Here is a 22,899-nt window from a genome sequence, read left to right on the forward strand (position 1 = left end):
ACTGAAAACTCACACTCCAGTTGCATATTGTCCTGGGGACCATTCAGGCTTGTTCGCATTTGTGTTCCTCACGTGTGCCCCAAAGAATGAGGTGATTTGGTAAAATGCTATGCCCAAGATAACTATCCGAGTGCCGGCGGTGGGGTGGTTCAAATAGCCTCGGCTATCACCTCATTTTGTCCGGTCGTGATGGTCAAGTGGATTAAGGCGTCTTGTACATACCAGTTGCGTTGCTTCTGGGAGTATGGGTTCGAGTCACTTCTGGGGTGTGAGTTTTCAGTTGCATATTGTCCTGGGGACCATTCAGGCTTGTTCGCATTTGTGTTCCTCACGTGTGCCCCAAAGAATGAGGTGATTTGGTAAAATGCTATGCCCAAGATAACTATCCGAGTGCCGGCGGTGGGGTGGTTCAAATAGCCTCGGCTATCACCTCATTTTGTCCGGTCGTGATGGTCAAGTGGATTAAGGCGTCTTGTACATACCAGTTGCGTTGCTTCTGGGAGTATGGGTTCGAGTCACTTCTGGGGTGTGAGTTTTCAGTTGCATATTGTCCTGGGGACCATTCAGGCTTGTTCGTATATATATATATATATATATATATATATATATATATATATATATATATATATATATATATATATATATATATATATATATATATATATATATCTTTTGTGGGCTTACCTTATAGACAGCGTGTTGTCAGATCTGGAAATAAAATAAAATCATCAGTGACGACAATTGATGAGTATTAAAAATCAGTATTAATGAATAAAATTTGATGATGATGAAATTAGTGTGGAATGATGATGATGCTCAGGTGTTTGATATGATTAAATGATGACACTAAGTAGGCATGACTCGGGTGGAAACCTTGCGATGATTTCGGGGCTCAACGTTCCCGTGGCCCGGTCTTCGCGACTAGGCCTTCCAAGGCAAGTTCGATTCTCCAAGTCAGACCTTCTCTTGCTTAATGATGGCTTTGTCTCCATTCAACCCCCCCCCCACCTGAGGTTTCCCAGCGTCAAGAAAACGGTCAATTTAAAAGTGTCCTTATCCTAACCTGCCAGAGGACCCCAAACAGAAAACGGGACAGTATACGTCACTTTCGCCAGCCGATTTCATTTTCTAGCACGACAATGTTTGGCCTTAGTAACGCATACATATGCATATATATATATATATATATATATATATATATATATATATATATATATATATATATATATATATATATATATATATATATATATATATGTCGTACCTAGTAGCCAGAACGCACTTCTCAGCCTACTATGCAAGGCCCGATTTGCCTAATAAGCCAAGTTTTCATGAATTAATTGTTTTTCGACTACCTAACCTACCTAACCTAACCTAACCTAACTTTTTCGGCTACCTAACCTAACCTAACCTATAAAGATAGGTTAGGTTAGGTTAGGTAGGGTTGGTTAGGTTCGGTCATATATCTACGTTAATTTTAACTCCAATAAAAAAAAATTGACCTCATACATAATGAAATGGGTAGCTTTATCACTTCATGAGAAAAAAATTAGAGAAAATATATTATTTCAGGAAAACTTGGCTTATTAGGCAAATCGGGCCTTGCATAGTAGGCTGAGAAGTGAGTTCTGGCTACTAGGTACGACATATATATATATATATATATATATAATATATATATATATATATATATATATATATATATATATATATATATATATATATATGTGTGTGTGTGTGTGTGTGTGTGTGTGTGTGTGTGTGTGTGTGTGTGTGTGTGTGTGTGTGTGTGTGTGAATTATTAAACAAAATGTTTATTCCCAGGGCTTTCAAGGCCCGGCAGGTGCTCAAATTACTCGCTTGATTACCTGAGCTGAATCAAGCAGATGTTTATACCTGCAGAGTGCACCAGCCGCCGCCGCCTCCACGCTTGGAGTCCTCCTTGTCCCGCTCCTCCCCCCCCCCATGTTGGAGGGGGGCTCCTCTCCCACCCCATGTTGGAGGGGGGCTCCTCCCCCCCATGTTGGAGGGGGTCTCCTCCCCCCTCCTCTCCCCCTCCTGCTTTCCTCTCTCTCAAGGACGAACAATTTTCTTCCGAAATTCCTTTCTCTCGTGGATTACACCTGCCTTTGGATTACATCAGCCCCTGGATTACATCAGCCCCTGGATTACATCAGCCCCTGGATTACATCAGACCCTGGATTAGATAACCCTAGGATTACAAAAATATCCCCCATCGTACCATCGTCCGCATTATTCAAGCCGCAGAGAGCCGCAAGCAAGGATTACATTAATCCCCCCCAAGATACAGCAACAACGGGATTACAGGGGTTACATCATCCCGTGAGATGTCAACAACTCCTCCAGAATTACGCAAACGGAAGCCTTGACGCCTAGACCGTTACCACGAAAGGAAACAGGAAACTTTGGCCTAAAACAGACAGATGCTAGGATACGCTGTCAACGGCGGGATATTGGCCGCGTTTACTACCAGGAAAATTGGCCGGGGAAATCAGGCTAATTATTAGGAAAATGATTTAATTTATTTCCGGATGTGGCCGGATTACTTGGAATAATTTCTGGTGATTTTATTTTCAGGAATGAAGAGGATGTTATTTTATTAGTTATTTTTGGGCGCGGGAAGAAAATTAATTATATTTTCACTGTTGCCTAGGGAATATATGTTGTATTTTCAATGTTGCCTTGGGAATATATGTTGTATTTTCACTGTTGCTTAGGGAATATATGTTGTATTTTCACTGTTGCCTAGGGAATATATGTTGTATTTTCACTGTTGCTTAGGGAATATATGCTGTATTTGCACTGTTGCTTAGGGAATATATGCTGTATTTTCACTGTTATCTAGGGAATATATGCTGTATTTTCACTGTTGCCTAGGGAATATATGTTGTATTTTCACTGTTGCCTAGGGAATATATGTTGTATTTTCACTGTAGTCTAGGGAATATATGCTGTGTTTTCACTGTTGCCTAGGGAATATATGTTGTATTTTCACTGTTGCCTAGGGAATATATGTTGTATTTTCACTGTTGCTTAGGGAATATATGCTGTATTTGCACTGTTGCTTAGGGAATATATGCTGTATTTTCACTGTTATCTAGGGAATATATGCTGTATTTTCACTGTTGCCTAGGGAATATATGTTGTATTTTCACTGTTGTCTAGGGAATATATGTTGTATTTTCACTGTTGCCTAGGGAATATATGTTGTATTTTCACTGTTGCCTAGGGAATATATGCTGTATTTTCACTGTTGCCTAGGGAATATATGCTGTATTTTCACTGTTGTCTAGGGAATATATGCTGTATTTTCACTGTTGCCTAGGGAATATATGCTGTATTTTCACTGTTGCCTAGGGAATATATGCTGTATTTTCACTGTTGCCTAGGGAATATATGCTGTATTTTCACTGTTGCCTAGGGAATATATGCTGTATTTTCACTGTTGCCTAGGGAATATATGCTGTATTTTCACTGTTGCCTAGGGAATATATGCTGTATTTTCACTGTTGCCTAGGGAATATATGCTGTATTTTCACTGTTGCCTAGGGAATATATGCTGTATTTTCACTGTTGCCTAGGGAATATATGCTGTATTTTCACTGTTGCTTAGGGAATATATGCTCTATTTTCACTGTTGCCTAAAGAATACTCGCGATATTTTCACTGCGGAATGCGGACTACTTTCACTAATCAGTGTAATTTAATAATTACACTGATTTATTAATTTACTCTTAATTAATAATTTATGTTATTAGCAATATTACGGGGATATATATGTTCACAACCTCTTAGGAGACCATTCGAGGCATTGTCGCTACTTACATAATAATATTTGACAGGTTTTTTGGGAGTTCTTAGCTCTACATTCTGGGGGCTCTTAGTTCTATATTCTGGGGGCTCTTAGTTCTATATTCTGGAGCTCTTAGTTCTATATTCTGGAGCTCTTAGTTCTATATTCTGGGGCTCTTAGTTCTATATTCTGGAGCTCTTAGTTCTCCATTCTGGGGGCTCTTAGTTCTATATTCTGGGGGCTCTTAGTTCTATATTCTGGGGGCTCTTAGTTCTATATTCTGGGGGCTCTTAGTTCTATATTCTGGGGGCTCTTAGTTCTCCATTCTGGGGGCTCTTAGTTCTATATTCTGGGGGCTCTTAGCTCTATATTCTGGGGGCTCTTAGTTCTATATTCTGGGGGCTCTTAGTTCTATATTCTGGGTGCTCTTAGTTCTATATTCTGGGGGCTCTTAGTTCTCCATTCTGGGGGCTCTTAGTTCTATATTCTGGGGGCTCTTAGTTCTCCATTCTGGGGGCTCTTAGTTCTATATTCTGGGGGCTCTTAGCTCTATATTCTGGGGGCTCTTAGTTCTATATTCTGGGGGCTCTTAGTTCTCCATTCTGGTGGCTGCTAGTTCTATTTTCTGGGGGCTCTTAGTTCTATATTCTGGGGGCTCTTAGTTCTCCATTCTGGTGGCTGCTAGTTCTATATTCTGGGGGCTCTTAGTTCTATATTCTGGGGGCTCTTAGTTCTCCATTCTGGTGGCTGCTAGTTCTATATTCTGGGGGCTCTTAGTTCTATATTCTGAGGGCTCTTAGTTCTATATTCTGGAGCTCTTAGTTCTATATTCTGGAGCTCTTAGTTCTATATTCTGGAGCTCTTAGTTCTATATTCTGGGGCTCTTAGTTCTATATTCTGGAGCTCTTAGTTCTATATTCTGGGAGCTCTTAGTTCTCCATTCTGGGGCTCTTAGCTCCACATTCTGGGGCTCTTAGCTCCACATTCTGGAGGCTCTTAGCTCCACATTCTGGAGGCTCTTAGCTCCACATTCTGGAGGCTCTTAGCTCTACATTCTGGGAGCTCTTAGTTCTCCATTCTGGGAGCTCTTAGCTCTACATTCTGGGAGCTCTTAGTTCTCCATTCTGGGAGCTCTTAGTTCTCCATTCTGGGAGCTCTTAGTTCTCCATTCTGGGAGCTCTTAGTTCTCCATTCTGGGAGCTCTTAGTTCTACATTCTGGGAGCTCTTAGTTCTCCATTCTGGGAGCTCTTAGTTCTACATTCTGGGGGCTCTTAGTTCTCCATTCTGGTGGCTGCTAGTTCTATATTCTGGGGGCTCTTAGTTCTATATTCTGGGGGCTCTTAGTTCTCCATTCTGGGGCTCTTAGCTCCACACTCTCTTATATCTGAGAAATATCTGAAATATCTTCCCTTGTAGCCACATTTGTGAAGTATTCCCATTTGAATAGATAATATTAGCTATAGTTTAGATACCGCGAGGATAGATAAGGTAAGATAACTATCAGAAGAAAGCGCTAAGCGACTATACAAGATTTAGAAAGGATATGAGGATAGGGATTTGGGATGGGACGGGGAGGGGGAAAGGAATGGTGCCCAACTACTTGGACGGTCGGGGATTGAACGCCGACCTGCAGGAAGGCTTGACGCGTCGCTCTAACGTCCAGTCCAAGTGGTTGGGCACTGTTCCTTTCCTCCGTCCTAGATTATAATCACTATAGTCTAGATAATATTCGATACAAACAATTATATTTGGAGAATAATATCGATATTTTGCACAACTGGATGGGGTAATGTTCACGATATTCTGGCGGGAAAAGTATTAACACTTGGCTCACGGCAACATGGGAGTTAGCCAACTGTTGTGTTTGGCATCCTGGGGTAAAATACCATCAGTTCAGCACTGGCGATATTTTCAGGAGTTTCTAGAGAATAATGGCGTGTACCTGTGTACCTGTGCACCTGTGTACCTGTGCACCTGTGTACCTGTGTACCGCCACATGAAGCCCTGTACCCTTACATGTGCCCCTGTAACTCCAAATGTACCCTGTACCCACACCCTCACAGAGGCACCATTCAACTGGCATTACCACCTGGGGTCCACCCATTACCTCCAGCCCATTCAACCCATTTAAATTGATGTCACCAGTGCTGAAAACGCATCAAACTAGTCGGTGAGTGACATCACCACCTAGAGCCGCCCACCTAGGAGTGACATCACCACCTAGACCCACCCACCTAGGAGTGACATCACCACCTAGACCCATCCACCTAGGAGTGACATCACCACCTAGACCCACCCACCTAGGAGTGACATCACCACCTAGACCCACCCACCTAGGAGTGACATCACACCTAGACACGTTGTCTAGGAGTGACGTCACCAGCTGGGCACAGAGCCACTTGGCTGTGAGGTGCTGGGGAGAGGGTGGGGCAGCACACGTCACCAGGGCCTCGTGAGGGGAGGGGGGATGGGGTGGGGGGAAGGGGTGGGGAGGGGGGAGGGGGAGGCACCCGTCAGCCTTGATTGGTCTCGGCTGGCACCAAGGTGAGTGACGTCATCCCCCCGGGTGCCATCGTCTGAGGGTCAGACTATTTTGAGGTACACACCCACGGTACACCCACACACACACACCCACACCCACGGTACACACACACCCACGGTACACACCCACACACACACACACCCACGGTACACACACACCCACGGTACACACACACCCACGGTACACACCCACACACACACACACCCACGGTACACACCCACACACACACACACCCACGGTACACACACACACACGCGGTACACACCCACACACACACACACCCACGGTACACACACACACCCGCGGTACACACCTACACACACACACACACCCACGGTACACACACACACACACACACCCACACCTACGGTACACACACACACACCCACGGTACATCCACACACCCACACCCACACACACACCCACACCTACGGTACACACACACACCCACGGTACATCCACACACCCACACCCCACATACACACCCACACCTACGGTACACCTCCTCCCACACACACGCACGGTACACACCTACACACACACACTCCCACGGTACACCTCCCACACACCCACACACCCACGGTACAGAAACAGAGGACTGCTGCCTCCCATTAGCAGACTGTCAGCTCACCCTACCCATAGCTCATGGTAAGCCTTACCCCTAACTAGTTTTCCCTGGAACACGACTCGGCATTCAACTTTACTCCCAGGTCCCCAATTACTGCCGAGTGAACAGGGGCGAACACCTTTGGATTGGTACCTAATTACTCCTCCTTGTTTTATTTTTTTCCAGTGGAACCTTGAGTGGACACACCGCTATAGTGACAGTATTGGGCAGCGCCACTCATCCTGTGAATGAACACACCGCCATAGTGACAGTATTGGACAGCGCCACTCATCCTGTGAGTGGACACACCGCCATAGTGACAGTATTGGGCAGCGCCACTCATCCTGTGAGTGGACACACCGCCATAGTGACAGTATTGGGCAGCGCCACTCATCCTGTGAGAGGACACACCGCCATAGTGACAGTATTGGGCAGCGCCACTCATCCTGTGAGTGGACACACCGCTATAGTGACAGTATTGGGCAGCGCCACTCATCCTGTGAGAGGACACACCGCCATAGTGACAGTATTGGGCAGCGCCACTCATCCTGTGAGTGGACACACCGCTATAGTGACAGTATTGGGCAGCGCCACTCATCCTGTGACTGGACACACCGCCATAGTGACAGTATTGGGCAGCGCCACTCATCCTGTGAGTGGACACACCGCCATAGTGACAGTATTGGACAGCGCCACTCATCCTGTGAGTGGACACACCGCCATAGTGACAGTATTGGGCAGCGCCACTCATCCTGTGAGTGGACACACCGCCATAGTGACAGTACTGGGCAGCGCCACTCATCCTGTGAGTGGACACACCGCCATAGTGACAGTATTGGGCAGCGCCACTCATCCTGTGAGTGGACACACCGCCATAGTGACAGTATTGGGCAGCGCCACTCATCCTGTGAGTGGACACACCGCTATAGTGACAGTATTGGGCAGCGCCACTCATCCTATGAGTGGACACACCGCTATAGTGACAGTATTGGGCAGCGCCACTCATCCTGTGAGTGGACACGCCGCCATAGTGAGAGTATTGGGCAGCGCCACTCATCCTGTGAATGAACACACCGCCATAGTGACAGTATTGAACAGCATCACTCATCCTGTGAGTGGACACACCACCATAGTGACAGTATTGGGCAGCGCCACTCATCCTGTGAGTGGACACACCGCCATAGTGACAGTATTGGGCAGCGTCACTCATCCTGTGAGTGGACACACCGCCATAGTGACAGTATTGGGCAGCGCCACTCATCCTGTGAGTGGACACACCGCCATAGCAGCATGTACAACACTCCCCAATAGGAAGAAAACCCGCTGCGTTGTTCATCCTGTCACCGTTCAACCAAAGCTCTTGGACCCCGCCTTTCTAACCAATTTATTTGTACGTGAATGCGTGTGTTTCCACACCCGTGAGTACATTCATCTCACGGGATGCTGAAGGCAGCATGGTGATGCTTAGAGATAAGCAGAGCAGATAAGAGAAGAGCGGAGTGTTGGAGGCTGGAGTCTGTTGTCTATAGAGTGATAAGGCCAGACCTGCTGACAACCCAACCACCTCCCTCACTAATCACTCCGCGCGCCGCTCTTCCAACCTACTGTTTTTTTTTTTTTTTTATTAACATATTAGGTACATCTGCATTAGTGCAGCTACCCTAGACTATATGAGGTGGAGTACAGTGTGTCAAAAAAAAAAACTAACTAGGTGATGCTATAAAATCCCCATCACACAGGATGGTTAGTCATACAGAGGCATGTGATTAGCGGTCTGCACTGGCAGACTCCGGATGCATTTTGAGGATATCAACAACACAAGATTGAATAAGGTAGCAGTGGTAATACAAGTCCCCATCTCGCAGGATGGTTAGTCATACAGAGTCATGTGTTTAATAGCCTGCACTGGCAAATTTTGGGTATACTGTGAGGATATCTTCAAGAATACGAGAGTGAATAAAGTAATTGCAAAGCTCCAGGTACCTCATGCCAACTGGTCTGAAAGGTCTAATAATTGGGCATTCAGTGATGTAGTGCGGGAGATCATGCCGTAGTTCCTGCTCACAGAGTTTGCAACTGGAGTGCTCAGGATTGGGAGACCCGTCACCTGCAGCCACCTGCCACAGGTAACGGTAACCCAACCTGATCCTTGCAACCACTGTGTCGCACAGTCTAGTGGACGTTTTGTGCTGTCCATAGATGTAGGTTTCAGATCTGAACAAATCATAGCTTTTTATACTAGTACTTTCAGGTCGTTGGGAGTCAGTAAGTTCTTTCCTATCAGATCTGAATGTTTGGACCAATACAGTTTTGACAGCAGAGATAGGGATACCTAGATCTAATTCAACTTCAAACTTGTTACACGCTAATTTGGCTGCAATGTCTGTCTCATTATGATGGGTTATATTTATGTGTGAAGGTATCCATACAAAGGAAATTCGAGACCCTTTACTCTGTGCATCAATTAGGTCATTTATAATTGGGAGTATGAGGTTCTTGCTGTCGATCTTCCAAGAGAAGTTTTCGATTGCTTGAAGAGCAGACTTTGAATCGCAGAATATTATTCCTCCTCCAATATTTTTTAATGTGCTGGTTGCTAAATGTAATGCTGCTAGTTCTGCTTGTGTGGAGGTCAGCCAGTTGTTTAGCCTGACACTGACAGACTTTGTGCAAATATTATTTCTATAGAACCTACATGCCGCTGCAGTCCGTCCAGTAGAAGACTGGACTGAGCCGTCGGTGTAGACACAGTGCTCGTGAGATCTTAGACTCTCGATGGAGGAGGCAATTGTTTCAAGAGTGACAGCTTTGAGTAGAGCAAGATTCTCATTATCTTTCTTGGTGACAGGTGTGTATGATACTTGAATGGTGGGGTACAGATAAAGAGGAATATCAGAGACTGGTAGATTGCACTTAAAAGGAATGTTAAGTTTAATGAGATTGTAAGCATTGTTTCTCAGCCAATTATCATAAAAGGAGTGAGTTGGTATGTCGGCACCAGTCAAAAGGGTGTTAACAGCACTAAATAATTTGTCTCTGAGCAATGTAGGAGATGTAGGATCTCTCATGACTTTAAGACAGAAGGTAGTGTTAACTTGCATTATTCTCTCTAGTATGGTTGGAAACTTCAGTTCTTCCCTCATGTTGATGATTCTTGTGCATCTTGGGGCACCAAGAATTATCCTCATGGCCTCGTTCTGTATTACTTCAAGTTTGTCCAACACAGAGGAGGGGAAATTAATTAAGTGCAGAGCATTATAATCAACGAGAGATCTAACAAACATCATATAGAATAGTCTAGCATATTTAATATTGATACCAATATTCTTACCAGTAAGTGTTCTCAATGGTTTTAGTCTTTCTTTTAACCTACGGTGTAGATCATTTACAATGTCACTGTTAATACCAACTCCAAGGTATTTGTGCTGCCCACACGTTTCAATGTTCTGGTTGTTGACCTTGAAAGCTATAGGGACATGAGTTTTCTCTTTGGGATGGAGAACTCTGGATTTAGTTATAGAGATAACAAGACCACATTCAATGCTTTTAGCAGCGAATGAATCAAGTAGAGCTTGCAGTCTAGTTTGGGAATTTGCAACAATGCATATATCATCGGCATAACAAATGACGGCTTCGTCAGGTAGTGTGGGAATATCAATTGTTAATTTGTGCATCAGAACATTGAACAGTGTGGGACTTAGCACTCCACCCTGGGGTGTACCCAACTCAAAGGGTGCACAGAGTTTACTTTTGACCCCCTTGAAAAGGACTGAGGCGGTTCTGTTACTCAGGTACCCCCTGAGCCATGTCAACAGTCTTCCCTTAACTCCAAAAGAGGCTAGCTGTTCTAGGATTATTTCTTTGTTTGCTGTATCAAAAGCAGTTTGGAGATCAATAAATGCCGCCTGAGAGTTTGGTCCCCCTCTGATAAAATACTCAGCAAAGCAAGTTTGTGTGCTTCTTCCAGGAAGGAAACCATACAGGTTAGGGGCAAGGTGGGGCTTGATTTGAAACATTAGTCTGTCGAGAATAATTCTCTCAAGAACTTTGCACATGCACGACGTCAGAGAAATGGGTCTAAATTTTTGTGAATTAGGCTTGGGTATGGGTATTATGAGTCCCTGTGTCCAGCGGTCAGGTAAAACACCCTGCCTTAGACTTTGATTAAACAATTCTAGCAAAGGGCTATTTGGCAGCTCAGCAAGTACTCTCATGGTGTTGTATGTGATGCCATCCTCTCCAGGAGAGGTAGCCTTGCCTTTCTTGAGTGCATTTTTAATTTCAAAGGGGGTTATGCCATAGTTATCATCAGGCCCTATTTCACTACAGGCAATTTCAATATTGAAGTATTGTAAAATAAAATCGCCAACCTACTGTGTGAAGAAGAGGCAAGCAAAAATCTACGTTTTCTTTGCATCGGACTCCGCGGGTTCGGTGGGTGGGTTGCGTTAAACCGTTTTCTGGTTAGGAGGCTCGATTGGTAAATGGTGAGAACGGGTTCCTCATCCAACCATAAACACTCTGTATGGTTGGATGTAACCATACGAAAGTATACATTGATGTAATCACCCACTTTGGCCGCGAGAATGGCAGCCGTTAGGTCATCCAACTATTCCAGTTAGTCGTATACACTCGCGCACTCTGCTGCCCACAGTCTTGTACTGAGTGTGATGCGCTTGGCAGTCAGGTGAGGGGGGGGGGGGGTGGTCGCTGGAACTGCCGCCATTGCTGCTGAAACTGCCACCGCCGCTGCTGCTGCTGGAACTGCAGCCGTCGCTGCTGCTGCTGGAACTGCCGCCGTCGCTGCTGCTGCTGGAACTGCCACCGCCGCTGCTACTGCTGGAACTGCAGCCGTCGCTGTTGCTGCTGGAACTGCCGCCGCCGCTGCTGCTGCTGGAACTGCAGCCGTCGCTGCTGCTGGAAGTGTCGCCGCTGCTGCTGTTCGAACAGCCGCCGCCCCCGCTGCTGCTCCTGGAACTGCCGCTCCTGCTGCTGCTGGAATTGCCGCTGCTGCTGCTGGAATTGCCACCGCTGCTGCTGGAATTGCCGCCGCCGCTGCTGCTGGAACTGCCGCCGCCGTTGCTGCTGCTGGAACTGCCGCCGCCGCTGCTGCTGCTGGAACTGCCGCCGCTGCTGCTGGAACTGCCGCCGCTGCTGCTGCTGGAACTGCCGCCGCTGCTGCTGGAACTGCCGCCGCTGCTGCTGGAACTGCCGCCGCTGCTGCTGGTACTGCCGCCGCCATTGTTGCTCCTGCTGGAACTGCCGCCGCTGCTGCTGGTACTGCCGCTGCTGCTGCTGGTACTGCCGCCGCGGCAGCTGCTGCTGCTGGAACTGCTGCCGCTGCTGCTGGAACTGCCGCCGCTGTTGCTGGAACTGCCGCGGCTGCTGCTGCTGCTGGAATTGTCGCCGCTGCTGCTGGAAGTGCCATCGCCGCTGCTGCTGGAACTGCCGCCGCTGCTGCTGGAACTGCCGCCGCTGCTGCTGGAACTGCCGCCGGTGCTGCTGGAACTTCCGCCGCTGCTGCTGCAGCTGGAATTGCCGCCGCTGCTCCTGAAACTGTCACCGCTGCTGCTGGAACTGCCGCTGCTGTTGCTGGATCTGTAGCCGCTGCTGCTGGAAGTGCCGCCGCTGCTGCTGCTGGAACTGCCGCCGCCGCTGCTGCTGCTGCTGGAACTGCCGTCGCCGCTGCTGCTGCTGGAACTGCCGCCGCCGCTGCTGTTGCTGGAACTGCCGCCGCCACTGCTGCTGCTGGAACTGGCGCCGCCGCTGCTGCTGCTGGAACTGGCGCCGCCGCCGCCGCTGCTGCTGCTGAAACTGCCGCCGCTGCTGCTTGAACTGCCGCCGCCGCTGCTGCTGGAACTGCCGCCGCTGCTGCTGCTGAAACTGCCGCCGCTGCTCCTGGAACTGCCGCCGCCGCTGCTGCTCCTGGAACTGCCGCCGCCGCTGCTGCTGCTGGAAATGCCGCCGCCGCTGCTGCTGCTGGAACTGCCGCCGCTGCTGCTGCTGCTGGAACTGCCGCCGCAGCTGCTGGAACTGCCGCCGCTGCTGGAACTGCCGCCGCTGCTGCAGCTGCTGGAACTGCCGCCGCCGCTGCTCCTGCAGCTGGAACTGCCGCCGCCACTGCTGCTGCTGCTGCTGGAACTGCCGCCGCTGCTGCTGGAACTGCTACTGCTGGAACTGCCGCCGCTGCTGCTGCTGGAACTGAAGCCGCTGCTGCTGCTGCTGGAACTGCCGCCGCCGCAGTTGCTACTGCTGCTGGAACTGCCGCCGCCGCCATTGCTGCTGCTGCTAGAACTGCAGCCGGTGCTGCTGCTGTTGCTGCTAGAACTGCAGCCGCCGCTGCTGCTGCTGCTGCTGGAACTGTCACCGCTGCTTCTGCTGCTGGAACTGCCGCAGCTGCTGCTGCTGCTGGAACTGCCGCCATTGCTGCTGCTGGAAGTGCCGCCGCCGCTGCTGCTGCTATTGGAACTGCCGCCGCGTCTGCTGCTGCTGCTAGAACTGCCGCCGCCGCGGCTGCTGCTGGAACTGCCGCCGCCGCAGTTGCTGCTGCTGCTGGAACTGCCGCCGCCGCGGCTGCTGTTGCTGCTGGAACTGCCGCCGCTGCTGCTGCTGGTGGAACTGCCGCCGCTGCTGCTAATGGAACTGCCGCCGCCGCGGCTGCTCCTGCTGCTGGAACTGCCGCTGCTGCTGCTGGAACTACCGCCGCCGCGGCTGCTGTTGCTGCTGGAACTGCCGCCGCCGCCACCGCCGCCGCTGCTGCTGCTGGAACTACCGCCGCCATTGCTACTGCTGCTGGAACTGCCGCCGCCGCTGCTGCTGCTGCTGGAACTGCCACCGCCATTGCTGCTGCTGCTGGAAATGCCGCCGCCGCTGTTGCTGCTGGAACTGCCGCCGCCGCCGCTGCTGCTGGAACTGCCGTCACCACCGCTGTTGCTGCTGGAACTGCCGCCGCTGCTGTTGCTGCTGGAACTGCCACCGCCGCCACTGCTGCTGGAACTGCCGCCGCCGCTGTTGCTGGAATTGCCGCTGCCGCTGCTGCTGCTGCTGGAACTGCCACCGCCGCTGCTGCTGGAACTGCCGCCGCCGCCGCTGCTGCTGCTGGAACTGCCACCGCCGCTGCTGCTGCTGCTGGAACTGCCACCGCCGCTGCTGCTGCTGCTGGAACTGCCGTCGCCACCGCTGCTGCTGCTGGAACTGCCGCCGCCGCCGCCGCTGCTGCTGCTGGAACTGCCGCCGCCGCCGCTGCTGCTGCTGCTGGAATTTCCGCCGCTGCTGCTGCTGCTTCTGCTGCTGGAACTGCCGCCGCCGCTGCTGCTGCTGTTGGAACTGCCGCCGCTGCTGATGCTACTGGAACTGCCGCCGCCGCCGCTGCTGCTGCTGCTGGAACTGCCACCGCCGCTGCTGCTGCTGTTGGAACTGCCGCCGCCGCTGCTGCTGCTGTTGGAACTGCTGCCGCCGCTGCTGATGCTACTGGAACTGCTGCCGCCGCTGCTGCTGCTGCTGGAACTGCCACCGCCGCTGCTGCTGCTGTTGGAACTGCCGCCGCCGCTGCTGCTGCTGTTGGAACTGCTGCCGCCGCTGCTGATGCTACTGGAACTGCTGCCGCCGCCGCTGCTGCTGCTGGAACTGCCGCCGCCGCTGCTGCTGCTGCTGCTGGAACTGCCGCCGCTGCTGCTACTGGAACTAACGCCGCTGCTGCTGCTGCTGCTTCTGCTGCTGCTGCTGGAACTACCGCCGCCGCTGCTGCTGCTACTGGAACTGTCGCCGCCGCAGCTGCTGCTGCTGGAACTGCCGCCGCCGCAGCTGCTGCTGCTGAAACTGCCGCCGCCGCAGCTGCTGCTGGAACTGCTGCTTCTGTAACTGCCGCCGCCGCTGCTGTTGCTGCTGATGCTGCTGGAACTGCCGCCGCCGCTGCTGCTGCTGCTGGAACTGCCGCCGCTGCTGCTGCTAGAACTGCCGCCGCCGCTGCTGCTGCTGCTGCTGGAACTGCAGCCGCCGCTGCTGCTGCTGGAACTGCCGCCGCCGCCGCTGCTGCTGGAACTGCCGCCGCCGCCGCCGCCGCTGCTGCTGCTGCTGGAACTGCCGCCGCCGCCGCTGCTGCTGGAACTGCCGCCGCCGCCGCTGCTGCTGCTGCTGGAACTGCCGCCGCAGCTGCTGCTGCTGGAACTGCCGCCGCCGCTGCTGCTGCTGGAACTGCCGCCGCCGCCGCTGCTGCTGCTGCTGAAACTGCCGCCGCCGCTGCTGCTGCTGGAACTGCCGCCGCCTCCGCTGCTGCTGCTGGAACTGCCGCCGCTCCTGCTGCTGTTGCTGGAACTGCAGCCGCTGCCGCTGCTGCTGCAGGAACTGCCGGCGGTGCTGCTGCTGCTGGAACTGCCGCCGCTGCTGCTGCTGGAATTGCCGCCGCCGCCGATGCTGCTGGAACTGCCGCCGCCGCCGCTGCTGCTGTTGCAACTGTCGCCGCCGCCGCTGCTGCTGGAACTGCCGCCGCCGCCGCTGCTGCTGCTGGAACTGCCGCCGCCGCTGCTGCTGCTGCTGGAACTGCCGCCGCCGCTGCTGCTGCTGCTGGAACTGCCGCCGCCGCTGCTGCTGGAACTGCCGCCGCCGCCGCCGCCGCTGCTGCTGGAACTGCCGCCGCCGCTGCTGCTGCTGGAACTGCCGCCGCCGCTGCTGCTGCTGCTGGAACTGCCGCCGCCGTCGCTGCTGCTGGAACTGCCGCCGTCGCTGCTGCTGCTGCTGGAACTGCTGCCGCCGCTGCTGCTGCTGCTGGAACTGCCGCCGCTGCTGTTGCTGGAACTGCCGCCGCCGCTACTGCTGTAACTGCCGCCGCCGCCGCTGCTGCTGGAACTGCCGCCGCTGCTGCTGGAACTGCCGCCGCTGCTGCTGCTGGAATTGCCGCCGCCGCCGCTGCTGCTGCTGCTGCTGGAACTGCCGCCGCCGCCGCTGCTGCTGGAACTGCCGCCGCTGCTGCTGCTGCTGGAACTGCCGCCGCCGCTGCTGCTGCTGGAACTGCCGCCGCTGCTGCTGCTGCTGCTACTGGAACTGCAGCCGCCGCTGCTGCTGCTGGAACTGCAGCCGCCGCCGCTGCTGCTGCTGGAACTGCCGCCGCTGCTGCTGCTGCTGAAACTGCCGCTGCTGCTGCTGCTGGAACTGCCGCCGCCGTTGCTGCTGCTGGAACTGCCGCCGCTGCTGCTGCTGGAATTGCCGCCACCGCTGTTGCTGGAACTGCCGCCGCCGCTGTTGCTGGAACTGCCGCTGCTGCTGCTGTTGCTTTAACTGCAGCCGCCGCCGCTGCTGCTGCAGGAACTGCCGCCGGTGCTGCTGCTGCTGGAACTGCCGCCGCCGCCGCTGCTACTGCCACTGCTGCTGCTGGAACTGCCGCCGCTGCTGCTGCTGCTGGAATATTCGCCGCCGCTGTTGCTGGAACTGCCGCCGCCGCTGCTGCTGCTGGAATATTCGCCGCCGCTGCTGCTGGAATATTCGCCGCCGCTGTTGCTGGAACTGCCGCCGCCGCAGCTGCTGCTTGAACTGCCGCCGCCGCCGCCGCAGTTGCTGCTGGAACTGCCGCCGCTGCTGTTTCTGGAACTGCCGCCGCCGCCACTGCTGCTGGAACTGCCGCTGCTGCTGCTGCTGTTGCTGGAACAGCCGCCACCGCCACTGCTGCTGGAACTGCCGCCGCTGCTGCTGCTGTTGCTGGAACAGCCGCCGCCGCCACTGCTGCTGGAACTGCCGCCGCCGCCACTACTGCTGGAACTGCCACCGCCGCTGCTACTGCCACTGCTACTGCTGGAACTGCCGCCGCCGCCACTGCTGCTGGAACTGCTGCCGCCGCTGCTACTGCCACTGCTGCTGCTGGAACTGCCGCTACCGCTGCTGCTGCTGCTGCTGGAACTGCTGCTGCTGCTGCTGCTGGAACTGCTGCTGCTGCTGCTGCTGGAACTGCCGCCGCCGCCACTGCTGCTGGAACTGCTGCCGCCGCTGCTACTGCCACTGCTGCTGCTGGAACTGCTGCTGCTGGAACTGCTGCTGCTGCTGGAACTGCCGCCGCCGTAAGTATTCTGTCGCTATCTTATTATATCTCCGTAGCTCAAGCCCATCATTCCTGGGACCAGTCATACACAGATTTCTCCGTATCATCAATCTTTATTTCGCTCACTATAAGCTGATATACGCAGCATATGCGTATATACGCAGACCTCGTATAAACCTCTTATATAATAATATTCGCTGTATGCTGCATTCAGTCTGCCTGCACTTCAGATCTATGTACTCCGCGTGTACTCAAAGAGTCCAAAGAGTAGCTCTTGCCGCGACTCTCTGTGTACTCTGGGTACTAAATAGTCAGCCACCAGGTACAAGGACTCATTAAGAATGTACTCAGAGTGAGAGGCATGCGAATATGTTCACCAAAACGGTCTGTGACGTGGGTAATTTGTTCATCTTTTGTACAGGATCTCAATTGGCATGTAAGGCGGGATGAACAGACACGTGCCGAAGTGGAGATGATTGGCATTATGTGTTCATCATTATTTATTGAACGTTCATTGGTGTGTTCTTAGTTCAGAATATAAAGATAAATGAACACACACACACACACACACACACACACACACACACACACACACACACACACACACACACACACATACACATACACATACACACATTTGGGGGCCTCGTAGCCTGGTGGATAGCGCGCAGGACTCGTAATTCTGTGGCGCGGGTTCGATTCCCGCACGAGGCAGAAACAAATGGGCAAAGTTTCTTTCACCCTAAGTGCCCCTGTTACCTAGCAGTAAATAGGTACCTGGGAGTTGGTCAGCTGTCACGGGCTGCTTCCTGGGGTGTGTGTGTGTGTGTGGTGTGGGGAAAAAAAAAGTAGTTAGTAAGTTAGTAGTTAGTAAAACAGTTGATTGACAGTTGAGAGGCGGGCCGAAAGAGCAAAGCTCAACCCCCGCAAAAACACAACTAGTAAACACACACACACACACACACACACACGCTACGAGCAGAGGTTAGAGGCATTAAATATGCCAAAACTAGAAGACAGAAGAAAAAGAGGTGATATGATCACTACATACAAAATAGTAACAGGAATTGATAAAATTGATAGGGAAGATTTCCTGAGACCTGGAACTTTACGAACAAGAGGTCATAGATTTAAAGTAGCTAAACACAGACGCCGAAGAAATATAAGAAAATTTACTTTCGCAAACAGAGCGGTAGACGGTTGGAACAAGTTAGGTGAGAAGGTGGTGGAGGCCAAGACCGTCAGTAGTTTCAAAGCATTTGCTCCGTAAAGTTACGTTCCGCAAAGCTACGCTCCGTAAAGCTACGCTCCGTAAAGCTATACCTCTGTATAGCTATGCTCCGTAAAACTATGCCCCGTAAAGCTACGCTCCGTAAAGCTACGCTCCGTAAAGCTATGCTCCGTAAAGCTATACCTCTGTAAAGCTATGCTCCGTAAGGCTATGCTCCGTAAAGCTACGCTCCTCCGGGTATATAGTTTGAACGCATGCTCTTGTGTCCATTCTCCATTCATGAAAAACATATTGTTGTCCCCGTTGGCAGTGCCTCTAAAAATGGTGTATGTTGCGATCATGTCCCCTCTGTCTGTTCTGCTTCCACTTGACTCATCTGAGTTTCCAGCTTCCACCCATGTCCCCTTGTTCTATTACTATTACGTGTGAACATTTCATCTATTTCCACTTTGTCAATTCCCCTGAGTATTTTATACATTCCTCTCATATCCCCCCCCTCTCCCTTCTTTTTCTAGTGCCGTAAGGTTCAGTTCCTTCAGGCGCTCTTCATATTCCATCCCTCGTAACTCTGGGACAAGCTTTGTTGCAAATTTCTGAGCCTTTTCCAGTTTCCTTATGTGTTTCTTCAGGTGGGGACACCATGATGAGGCGGCATACTCTAAGACTGGTCTCACGTAGGCAGTGTAAAGCGCCCTAAAAGCCTCCTCACTAAGGTTTCTGAATGATGTTCTAACTTTTGCCAGTGTAGAGTACGCTGCTGTCGTTATCCTATTTATATGTGCTTCAGGACGTTAGGTGTCACATCCACTCCCAGGTCTCTTTCTCGAATCGTCACAGGTAGGCAGTTCCCCTTCATTGTGTACTATCCCTCTGGTCTCCTATCACCTGATCCCATTTCCATAACTTTACATTTACTCGTGTTGAACTCCAGTAGCCATTTCTCTGACCATCTCTGCAACTTGTCTAGGTCCTCTTGGAGGATCCTACAATCCTCATCTGTCACAACTCTTCTCATTAATTTTGCGTCATCCGCTAACATCGACATATAGGATTCCACTCCTATAAACATATCATTTACGTAAATTAGAAATAGAATTGGTCCCAGCACCGATCCTTGAGGTACTCCACTCGTTACTGTTCGCCAGTCCGACTTCTCGCCCCTTACTTTACCCTCTGGATCCTTCCTGTTAGGTAGTTCCTTACTCATGCTAGGGCCTCTCCGTTTACTCACACCTGACTTTCAAGTTTGTATAACAGTCTCATGTGCGGTACTGTATAAAAGCCTTTTTGATACAGTACCGCACATGAGACTGCTATTCAAACTTGAAAGGCAGGCAGGAGTAAGCAGAAAGGCCCCTCGCAAGGGTAAGGAACACACATGTGCGTGTGTGTGTGTGTGTGTGTGTGTGTGTGTGTGTGTGTGTGTGTGTGTGTGTGTGTGTGTACTCACCTAATTGTACTCACCTAATTGTGCTTGCGGGGGTTGAGCTCTGGCTCTTTGGTCCCGCCTCTCAACCGTCAATCAACTGGTGTACAGATTCCTGAGCCTATTGGGCTCTATCATATCTACATTTGAAACTGTGAATGGAGTCAGCCTCCACCACATCACTTCCTAATGCATTCCATTTGCTAACTACTCTGACACTGAAAAAGTTCTTTCTAACGTCTCTGTGGCTCATTTGGGTACTCAGCTTCCACCTGTGTCCCCTTGTTCGCGTCCCACCAGTGTTGAAAAGTTCGTCCTTGTTTACCCGGTCGATTCCCCTGAGGATTTTGTAGGTTGTGATCATGTCCCCCCTTACTCTTCTGTCTTCCAGTGTCGTGAGGTGCATTTCCCGCAGCCTTTCCTCATAACTCATGCCTCTTAGTTCTGGGACTAGTCTAGTAGCATACCTTTGGACTTTTTCCAGCTTCGTCTTGTGCTTGACAAGGTACGGGCTCCATGCTAGGGGCCGCATACTCCAGGATTGGTCTTACATATGTGGTGTACAAGATTCTGAATGATTCCTTACACAGGTTCCTGAACGCCGTTCTGATGTTAGCCAGCCTCGCATATGCCGCAGACGTTATTCTCTTTATGTGGGCTTCAGGAGACAGGTTTGGTGTGATATCAACTCCTAGATCTTTCTCTCTGTCTGTTTCATTAAGTACTTCATCTCCTATTCTGTATCCTGTGCCTGGCCTCCTGTTTCCACTGCCTAGTTTCATTACTTTGCATTTACTCGGGTTGAACTTCAACAGCCATTTGTTGGACCATTCACTCAGTCTATCCAGGTCATCTTGTAGCCTCCTACTATCGTCCTCTGTTTCAATCCTCCTCATAATTTTTGCATCGTCGGCTAACATTGAGAGGAACGAATCTATACCCTCTGGGAGATCATTTACATATACCAGAAACAGTATAGGTCCAAGGACTGACCCCTGCGGGACTCCACTTGTGACGTCTCCAGTTGTGTGTGTGTGTGTGTGTGTACTTACCTAATTGTACTTACCTAATTGTGCTTGCGGGGGTTGAGCTCTGGCTCTTTGGTCCCGCCTCTCAACCGTCAATCAACTGGTGTACAGATTCCTGAGCCTACTGGGCTCTATCATATCTACATTTGAAACTGTGAATGGAGTCAGCCTCCACCACATCACTTCCTAATGCATTCCATTTGCTAACTACTCTGACACTGAAAAAGTTCTTTCTAACGTCTCTGTGGCTCATTTGGGTACTCAGCTTCCACCTGTGTCCCCTTGTTCGCGTCCCACCAGTGTTGAAAAGTTCGTCCTTGTTTACCCGGTCGATTCCCCTGAGGATTTTGTAGGTTGTGATCATGTCCCCCCTTACTCTTCTGTCTTCCAGTGTCGTGAGGTGCATTTCCCGCAGCCTTTCCTCATAACTCATGCCTCTTAGTTCTGGGACTAGTCTAGTAGCATACCTTTGGACTTTTTCCAGCTTCGTCTTGTGCTTGACAAGGTACGGGCTCCATGCTGGGGCCGCATACTCCAGGATTGGTCTTACATATGTGGTGTACAAGATTCTGAATGATTCCTTACACAGGTTCCTGAACGCCGTTCTGATGTTAGCCAGCCTCGCATATGCCGCAGACGTTATTCTCTTTATGTGGGCTTCAGGAGACAGGTTTGGTGTGATATCAACTCCTAGATCTTTCTCTCTGTCTGTTTCATTAAGTACTTCATCTCCTATTCTGTATCCTGTGCCTGGCCTCCTGTTTCCACTGCCTAGTTTCATTACTTTGCATTTACTCGGGTTGAACTTCAACAGCCATTTGTTGGACCATTCACTCAGTCTATCCAGGTCATCTTGTAGCCTCCTACTATCATCCTCTGTTTCAATCCTCCTCATAATTTTTGCATCGTCGGCAAACATTGAGAGGAACGAATCTATACCCTCTGGGAGATCATTTACATATACCAGAAACAGTATAGGTCCAAGGACTGACCCCTGCGGGACTCCACTTGTGACGTCTCGCCAATCTGAGACCTCACCCCTCACACAGACTCGTTGTCTCCTGTTGCTTAGGTATTCCTCTATCCACCGGAGTACCTTCCCTCTCACTCCAGCCTGCATCTCCAACTTTCGCACTAGCCTCTTGTGTGGCACTGTATCAAAGGCTTTCTGACAATCCAAAAATATGCAGTCTGCCCACCCTTCTCTTTCTTGCCTTATTTTTGTTGCCTGGTCGTAGAATTCAAGTAACCCTGTGAGGCAGGACCTGCCATCCCTGAACCCATGTTGATGCTGTGTTACAAAGTTCCTTCGCTCCAGATGCTCCACTAGTTTTTTTCGCACAATCTTCTCCATCAGCTTGCATGGTATGCAGGTTAGGGACACTGTGTGTGTGTGTGTGTGTGTGTGTGTGTGTGTGTGTGTGTGTGTGTGTGTGTGTGGAGGCGGGTGTTTAATGCATATTCTGAGGAGTTGAATATCCGGATGTGTTAGAAAGTGATGTTATCTCGTCTCGTGTATGGTGTAAGCGCGTCTAGGTATGCTCCAAGCATGTCCTCTTACAAAACATATTACAAACTAGCTTCTTCTTTTTTTTTAAATGTGGTTACACTTGGTATGTGATAGGTTCCGTCCGTGTTCAAGTATATGCATCTGTACCCAGGTGTGTGTGTGTGTGTGTCGCACACGTGTAGAGTGAAGGAGACTGGTGTACCTGTGACCGGTGTGTGTGTGTGTGCTGAGAGAGCAAGCATATCCTGGTAGAATATAATGTAAATACCTCTGTGATATGCTGGACGAATGTCGAAGAGAAAGTGTGTGATACACTGTGTATACGTCCCCCTCCCCCCCCCTACACGTGTAAATAGTCTTTCCATACACTCACTCACTCACAGGTAGCTGCCCCCTCATCTCCCCCCCCTCCCCTCCCTCTCTCTCTCTCTCTCTCTCTCTCTCTCTCTCTCTCTCTCTCTCTCTCTCTCTCTCTCTCTCTCTCTCTCTCTCTCTCTCTCTCTCTCTCTCTCTCTCTCTCTCTCCCTCTCTCCCTCACTCTCCCAGGTGCATGGGGTACAACACATTCCCCGGTGCAAGCAGGATCAAAATATTTGTGGTTGTGTCTTCCTGCCTCTACTGTGAATGGCATTGTGGGAGGGTAGTCTGGCTCTAAGACCCCAGGGGCCCCCTCTCCTGGGGTGAGAGTTGAGCAAGAGAGAGAGAGAGAGAGA

The 22,899-nt window shown here is 51.0% G+C and overlaps 1 protein-coding gene across 1 annotated transcript in view; it reads right to left on the bottom strand.

Moving 5' to 3' along the window:
- Positions 1–11,565: 11,565 nt before the first annotated feature.
- The window catches only part of LOC138351597 (uncharacterized transmembrane protein DDB_G0289901-like), a 14,638-nt gene continuing 3,304 nt past the window's right edge, over positions 11,566–22,899 (bottom strand). Inside the window, exons 4-7 of the mRNA XM_069303455.1 lie at positions 16,635–16,999; positions 16,062–16,597; positions 14,718–14,884; positions 11,566–14,191 (exon numbers count right to left, since the gene is read on the bottom strand). Of these exons, the coding sequence (XP_069159556.1) occupies positions 11,566–14,191; positions 14,718–14,884; positions 16,062–16,597; positions 16,635–16,999 (3,694 nt within the window). The remainder of the gene's footprint in view (positions 14,192–14,717; positions 14,885–16,061; positions 16,598–16,634; positions 17,000–22,899) is intronic.

The sequence above is a fragment of the Procambarus clarkii genome, chromosome 5 (assembly GCF_040958095.1).
Source record: "Procambarus clarkii isolate CNS0578487 chromosome 5, FALCON_Pclarkii_2.0, whole genome shotgun sequence".
Classification (NCBI taxonomy): Eukaryota; Metazoa; Arthropoda; class Malacostraca; order Decapoda; family Cambaridae; genus Procambarus; species Procambarus clarkii.